The sequence below is a fragment of the Belonocnema kinseyi genome, chromosome 4 (assembly GCF_010883055.1).
Source record: "Belonocnema kinseyi isolate 2016_QV_RU_SX_M_011 chromosome 4, B_treatae_v1, whole genome shotgun sequence".
Taxonomy (NCBI): domain Eukaryota; kingdom Metazoa; phylum Arthropoda; class Insecta; order Hymenoptera; family Cynipidae; genus Belonocnema; species Belonocnema kinseyi.
The window spans coordinates 41,800,860-41,809,156 of NC_046660.1; the positions used below are offsets into that span (position 1 = coordinate 41,800,860).

General features: G+C 33.3%; 1 protein-coding gene across 1 annotated transcript in view; it reads right to left on the reverse strand.

Annotated features, from left to right (window-relative positions):
- Positions 1-1,310: 1,310 nt before the first annotated feature.
- LOC117171914 (inactive rhomboid protein 1) overlaps positions 1,311-8,297 on the reverse strand; it is a 364,512-nt gene continuing 357,525 nt past the window's right edge. The window contains exons 15-16 of the mRNA XM_033359571.1: positions 5,779-5,932; positions 1,311-3,100 (exon numbers count right to left, since the gene is read on the reverse strand). Of these exons, the coding sequence (XP_033215462.1) occupies positions 2,669-3,100; positions 5,779-5,932 (586 nt within the window). The 3' untranslated portion in view covers positions 1,311-2,668. The remainder of the gene's footprint in view (positions 3,101-5,778; positions 5,933-8,297) is intronic.

Consider the following 8,297-nt stretch of genomic DNA (forward strand, 5'->3'; position numbering starts at 1 on the left):
ACAAAAAGAGTTACTTTTTCAACAAAAAAATCATTAACTTATTTATTAAATATTAAAAAAAAAACTAGTATAATACATGCATTAAATTAAACTATATATAGTATATGTTATTTTAATTAAATACATTATATAATAAATAAAATAAAAAAATGAAATAAATCATTAATTAAATAAATCTGAAATATCAATTATTATTATAATTTAAAAAGGAACTATTAACCAAAAGATGCATTTTTTTGAAAAAAGATACTTTTTTATCAGAAAAATTTTAATCTAAAAAAGACGAATTTTTTAGAAGACAGTCGGATTTTTACCAGAAAGTTCATTTTCAATAACTAAAGACGAATTTTCAACAAAGTATCTAAGTTTTTAAGAAAATAGTTGAATTTTCGAGATAAAAAGACGAATTTTTTAGAAGAAAGTCGAATTTTTAACAAAAAAAGTTAATTTACAAAAAAAATAATTAGAGTAACATCGAAATAATAAAATTGTTAAGAAAAAAAACAAGAAAAAACGATGAATTATCAACCAAAAATATAATTGTAGACTTTTCAATAAAAAAGAAGATGAATTTTTTAGAAGAAAGTCGAACTTTTAACAAAAAAAATTTAATTTTCAAAAAAATAATTAGAGTATCATCGAAATAATAAAATTGTTAAGAATAAAACAAGAAAAAAACGATGAATTATCAACCAAAAATATAATTGTAGACTTTTCAATAAAAAAGAAGACGAATTTTTTAGAAGAAAGTCGAACTTTTAACAAAAAAAGTTAATTTTCAAAAAAATAATTAGAGTATCATCGAAATAATAAAATTGTTAAGAAAAAAACAAGAAAAAAACGATGAATTATCAACCAAAAATATAATTGTAGACTTTTCAACTATTTGAAAAATTTTCAATCCAAAAAAGTCGAATTTTTCAGAAGAGAATTGAATTTTCAACAAAAACGGTCATTTTCAACCAATAAAGAATAATTTTCATAAACAAAATTAAACTTTTAATTAAAAGAGACGAATTTTTAACAAAGCAGTTAACTTTTTAATCAAATAGTTGAATTTGAATCCCGAGAAGAGAATATTTTTAAAAGACAATTGAATTTTTAACAAAAAAGTTAGTTTCCAACCATAAAAGATCAAATTTGAACAAAAAATAATTAACATTCAACCACAATTAGTTGGATTTTCTTATTGGGTTCTATTATATCAATTATCATTTTGGGCGAAAAAACTAGAAAAAGAGGAAGTTACATACATTTTTTGTAATCAGGATCATTTTATCATCTGCTGCTGCTGGAATTAAAACTAAGAATTATTTTATAAACTTTAAAGGTTCTTTATTGAAAATCAAACAAAATTTTGGATCATGACCCGGTTTTTTCCAGATCTAAACAAATTCCCAATCATTTCCTGGCTTTTCCGGTCTAGTGGCCACCCTGAAAGAATATTATCATAACGCTAACATCGGACTTTCCGACGAATTCATAATCTCTCTTCGTGGCACATAATTTTTCTCTCTCGTACGTTTGAAAAACTCGTTCCTCATATGTTACGACTTAGACGATTCGATAAACGAACGGTACGTTTCCACTTTGTCCGTTACCCATTATAATAAAATACACATTCACGACGTTATGATAATTTTACTCTTAGAATTCTTAAATGACTTTGCGTATGTGCGTGGTACCTACAAGTCGACCTACCACGTGTGTCATTCGTGACAGTCTATTATATACAATCGCAGAAAAATTGATTAAGAGTTCTGATATATTTGTGTCTTTTGTTCTCGCGTTTTTTTAATAAAAAAATTCGTTCCAAATGAAAGCACCAACTCGCGATCACAATCTGAAAGATCGCTTCTTTGTTTCGCACTTACTGGAGTAATCAAAAGGATATACATACATGATGCAGACCTTAAATTTCGAAGACGCCTGAGCCGTTCTTAGGACGACACGAGACGTGGAAAATAATGCAAACACTTTCGAAATGTTGTCTAAACCTAGCTTATTAAGGTCGTTTTCACAAATTATGTAACAAGAGTCGCTGCTTTATTTTTTATGTACAACTTTAGATTTATTAACACGAGCAGAGGGACCATCTTCCCAACTTCCGCTTCGGACTTATATATCTCGATGACGAAGGATTGAAAAGGATTCACGATGAGGATAATATTAAGAAACTGCCTCCGAGAATCAAAGTGATTCAGTGATGCTTCATTAATGAATACCTAATATTTACAAATTTCTCTGACTTTCGCTAATCAAGTTCTCGGAATTCCCTTCCGCGGAATTCGCGACGATCGTTTAATTTTAAGGCATTGCTATTTGCCGTCAGTCGGCGAACAAGAGTTCTTTTTATTTGGCAGTAGCGAGAAAGATAGAAGCGGATACCTTTTGTATCTTCTCTTGTCCTTGTCCTTTTATCATCCAGCGATTCGAAGGCGTCGTTTTCTTGAGTTACGAAAATAGCGATCCTCTAATTTGAGGAAGCAAGTCTCTTCATCTAAATCGGACGGCTCTCCTGTCTCGATCCAAATTTCCATTGCCAGAATGCCAGAATTGCCAGGATGTCCATTTCCAGGTGGGCTTTTTCGTTCAGGGTGTAAAAACGAGCGCTGATTTGGGGGCCGAACGGTACTTCGCGCTCGACTGGGAACCGCGGCCCCGTGTGTCATACAGGTTCCTCCCTTTTGAAATTAATATTCTGCGAGGCACAGAAATCGCGAGTGAAGGGAATGCAGTTGAACAGTTTGCAGACTTCGCACTCGTAGACTGGAATGTTGTAGAACAAGGCGAGGAGCAGGGTAAATAGACCTACAATGAGGACTGTGCAGACCCAGATGAGGAGGACTTTTCGACGACGGTCGTAGTGGCCGAAGGAGATGAATGGCATGAAGGCGTAGGCGGCGAGGAAACCAAAGATGAAGCCGAAGAGATGAGCGTAGTTGTCCACCCAAGGTAAAACTCCCAACATCAAGAGGACCACGAGGATCATCATCAGTTTGAAAATGGCCCTTCTTGGATATTTCAGCATCGGCCAACAGTGGAGAACCTCGACTATCTGCGTTGCCAGAAGAGCAAAATGTGCACCTGCTGGTCCCACCTGAAGCAGAAAACATTTTTTTAATCCACCGTTTGGCTCATGGGTCCAGCTAAACTTTTTGCGATTCAAATTGTTTTTTGTATACTTCATGCCATACGAGGATAATCACAAGGATTTTTATTTGAATAAACAGTGAAACTCTGAGACTTGGCCGGTTTTGGGGCTGGAGGAGGTGAGGAATTACCTAGATAGAGTGCCATTTCGGATGAAAACGCTTTTATTTGTGCACGCCTGTGTGACCATCGTACACTCCCCGCAGCTCCTTTTACTTCTACTTGCGGTGAGGCGTCAATTCTCGAAAGAAACATATCAAGGGTCCCTATCTCAGAGTTTCATTGTACTTAGGTTAGGCGCATATGGGGCATTTTTTAGTTCCTCTTGTTATTTTTCCATTCAAACAGCCTTTTATATTCTCTTAGCATCTTGCATACACATATGTAGAACCCTCAGTTTCACTAATTCCCTTTCCAAACTGCCTAGTCCCTTATTAACCCTATTTTTTCCTCCTCCTTTTCCATACTTTTCCCTCATCTACTTTCCTTCTCCGCACTTTGTCACTCTCCTCACTTCTCTTACTTCTCCCTCCTCTACATCATAACCCCGAAAATTCTTCACATCCTTTACTTCTCTTACTTTCTTCCTTCTCGCTTTCCTTATTTCTCCTTTCTCTAGTTGTCTTCTCCTCACATTTCACTCATGCCACACTTGCATTCGCGTTTCCTATTTCCCAACCTCTCATATCCCACACTTCCGATTTTATCACTTCCCTTACTACCCTTACTTCTCCATCTTATAATCCCCATAATTTCACTCTCATACTCCTCTTCCTCTCCTTTTCCCCCTCATCTACTTTGCCTCTCCGCAATCCCTCTACGTCACTTCTCTTGGTTTTCAACCCTTTTCTACATCCCAACCCCTCAAATTATTCGCATCCCTTACTTCTCCTACTACCTACTCCCCCAGTATCCTTACTTTTCCTTTCTCTACTTCTCCTTTCACATACCTCACTTCACTTACTTCTTCTAGTTCCCAACTAGTTCACACTTCCAATCCCATCACTTCCCTTATTTCTCCATCCTTTACTTCCCATTATTCCACTCATACGCTTCTCCTACTTATCCTCCTTTCCCTTACTTCTTCCTCATCGATATAAATTCCATATATGAAAATAGCATAGATCGAAATAAAGCGTAAAAATGACTGAAAAAATAAAATTTCCTTCGCTAAACGGAAGCTTGAAAGAAAGTATATTTTTAGAATTGTTTAGGGTCTTGTAGCCCCGGCAGAAACCCTTATAGTTTTGGAGCACTTTTTTCTAAAGAGGGGAAATGATACGAGCGGTGATGATGAATTGAGGGAAAATGCGTGGAGGGAAGCGAGGGAAATAAAGCGCGGAAAAGGGGCAATAGGAGGAGGGGAAGTATAAGAAGTAAGAGAAAATAAGAGTAGGGGAAGTAACAGAAACCAGGGAAGAGGCTGTATGCGGAAATAAAGGGCTGGGAAATGAGGGAAAGAAATTTAAGGGGAAGTAAGAGATGGGGAAGTAAGGGAAGGAGAATTAAGGGGGAAATAGTGAAGGGGAAGTGAGGGGAAGTATTGTAACTGGGGACTAATGAGGGGTAATGTGGGAAGAAAAAGTAGTAGACGTAGAGGGGTAATAAAGAAAAAATAACGGCAGGAAAAATAGGGGAAAGAAAGCAAGGGGAATAATAAAGGGGAAGTATGTTAATATGACGGTAAATTAGGGAAAGTATGGGAAATGGTGTGAGAGAAATAAGGAGTGATGAATGAGAGGTAGTAAGGGACAGGAAAGCAGCAGTAGTGGGAGGTGAGGAAGCAGGCATTATTAGGAGAAATGAGAAGCGGAAGAAAGGGAGAAAAAGTAGTGAAGTGTTATCAAATAAGGTATGGGTAAGTAGGGGAAATGAAGGGAAATTATGAACGAGGAAATAAGGGAAATGAGGGAAAGGAAAGTATGGGGAAATATGGAAGGGGAAGTAGGGGAAATTAGAGGAGGAGGTGAGAGCAGGGAAAGTGGAAGTTGTGGGATGAGAAAGTAGGGCTAATGAAAGCAAATGGGAAGGGGAAGCAGGAGAAAAATAATTGAGGGGACAGGAAGCGAGGCGCTGGAAGGAAAAAGAAATTAGAGAAGAGTTAGTAGGAGAAATTCATCTGTTAAAATAAAGTAGAGGAAGTAAAGGGATGGAAAGTAAGGGAAAATGAGAGATGGAGAGTAAGAGAAGGCAAAGAACGAGATTGGTAAGTATGGAGAATAAGGGGAAATAAGGGACAGAAAAGTAAGGGAAATGAGGGGAAGCGAAGTAGGGGGAAATTATAAGAAGGCAAGTAGGAGTAATAAAGGAAAATAAGGAAAGGAAGATAAGAATAAATTTTAGGAAGGGAAGCGAGGGAATGCGAAGTAGTGGAAAAAAAGAAAAATCAGTTAAAGGGGAAATGAGGGAGGAAGAGCAAAAGAAGTGCGGCAAATGAGGAAGGGAAAATAGAGGAAGTGGAGTGAAAGTGGGCGAAGTGAGTGGAAAGGACTGTTTGAAGTGCTTATTTAACATCTAAACAGGCTACAAAACACTTTTTGTAGGCTCACGGGCCTACTTTGACTAATTTTTGGAATGTGAATTTCAGATTTACAGATTTATCGATGTATTGCTTTAATGCTTTACCTCAGCTCTATAGGGAATGAATATTGCACTAGCCAAATTCCCAGCCAATGCGCCAATGAAGTAGATCAGAGCTATGCGTAGAGAACCAGTCAATTTTTCCAAATCCCTCATTAAAAAGTATTGAACGAATAGGGTGATAGCGAGATGGATAATTCTGAAACAAAGAGAAAAGGTGGATTTTTAATCAGAATTGAATTCTATTTTGCTATTATATTAAAAATTACATTAGCAGACTTGTTTAAGATTATTTTTGAACAAATTCCAGGTTTAGATTTCAAAGAACAATCCAGTGAATTAAATTCCATTTCACCAAAATTTCACAAAGATTTCAAAGATTGAAAAAGATTACACAATATTTCAAAAGATGCCAAAGATTTCACAAAGATTATAATAGATTTTACAATGGATTATAACATTTCAAAAGATTTCAATAGATTTCATTTTACTTCACAAAAGTTTATAAGATTTCAAAACATTTTAAAGATTCCAAAAGATTTCAGAGGTTTAAAGGATTTTACAAAGATATAAACAGAAAATCAGAAAGATTCCAATTGTCATCGCAATGTTGATAAGGTCTCAAAAGGTTTCATAAAGATTTTGGAATGTAATGATGTCAGAAAGGTTTCAAAGATTACACAACGATTTTAGTAGATTTAAAAAAGATTTCTAGAATTCCAAATATTTCGCAAAAATATGAGGAAGATTTCAATAGATTTCACAAAGGTTTCTACGATTTTAAAAGATTTCATAAATATTTCAGAAAGATTCAAAAGAATTAAAAAATTTCTCGAAGATTTAATAGATTCCAGTAAGACTTTTATAACAAATTTCAAGAGTCATACACCCCTGGAGCATATTATTTTTATTATGAAAAAAATCAACTCCTATGAATTTGGAAACTAAAATTTCTCCATAAACTACTAAAATAATTGTTATTAATATTAAATTATTGTAACTAAAATAATTCCAGTCACATTTACGAAGTTTCACGAATTATCCAGTTTTTCTAGAACTTGATCATAATTTTATGTCTTATCCAGGTATTTCAGGGCATGCAGCAACCCTGAATAATTAAAAACTTTGGATGTGGCTGTAGAATATTGATGAGTTTTCGAATTCAACAGTTTAAAATTAGGATGCATTCATTTTCGAAACGATTACATATTTAAAGAAGAGTTCTCAATGATCTCCTTTTATATTATATTTATACTTGTATTATGTATGTCTGCTATCGAATTATAAACGATTAAAATTAAATTAAATTAAATTGAATTAAAAGCTTTAAAAAAATTAAATACAAGTTTTCAGTTAAAAACGACGATTGATTTTAAAAGAAATCCGCAACAGTAATTTAAAAATTAAATGGAATTAAATGAAATCATACGCATTCAATAGATTTTAATCTTGTATATAACAAGCGCACATGAAATTTTAATATCAAATAATGGGCGAAAATAGCTTTTAAAAAATAGATAAAACAAACTTTTTTAAACACGTACTATCGACAAGTTATTTGAATCACAATCTTTAATTTTTTGAAATAAAACACACCTTACAAGATTGATTTTTTGTCATAATTTTCAAACTCTTAGCCATTTTTTAATTTTTCATATTATATAATTAAAATTTTAATTTGAAATTCTTTAGACTTGAGGTTTTTTTATCTTCAAAAAGGAATATCTTGCAAGGAACAAAAAATATAAATAAAAAATAATTCAAACAAACGGCACAAAATTCTCAAAGTCCAAACAAATTCCGTTAAATTTAGATAAATGAGAGCGAATAGAATTAGTGAATAAAAATCTGATAAAATTCATAAGAATTCAAGGGAAATTTACAAGTCTTCAGGGTAAATTTACCAAAAATTTTATTAAAAAAAGATCCATTGCATTTTTTTTTAATCAAAGAGTTGTATCTTGAAAAATGCATTTTTAACAAAACTGTTGAATGCTGAAGCCAAAAAGACGAATTATCTACAAAAAGGTTGAATTTTCAACCCCAAAATATGATTTGTTAACAAAATATGCCAATATTCTACTAAATAGTTAGATTAAAAAAAAAACAGTTTAATTTTTAACCAAATATTTTAATTTTTTCACTAAAATAACTGAATGTTAAGCCAAGAAGATTTATTTTTTATCAAAAAGACGAATTTCCCACAAAATTCATAAATTTTCAACAAAAGAGATTAATGTTTAACCATGAAGATTCATTTTCTGTCCAAAAGGTGAATTTTTAACAAATTACATGAATTTAAGTTATGTAAATCAGAAAAGACAAATTTTTAAGAAAATAGTCGAATTTTCAACAAACAAGATTAATTTTTTTACCTAAAAAGCGACTTTTTAACAAAATACATAAATCTTCAACAAAATGTATGGATTTTTGACTGAAAGAGATAATTTTTAAACAGAAATGTACAGTCTGTCAAGTTAAAGCGTGGGTGGCTTTACTCGCAGTCGGTAAGGTGTATCGACATGATTTTGGTGTCAAAATATTAAGAAGAGCACCCTCTTTCA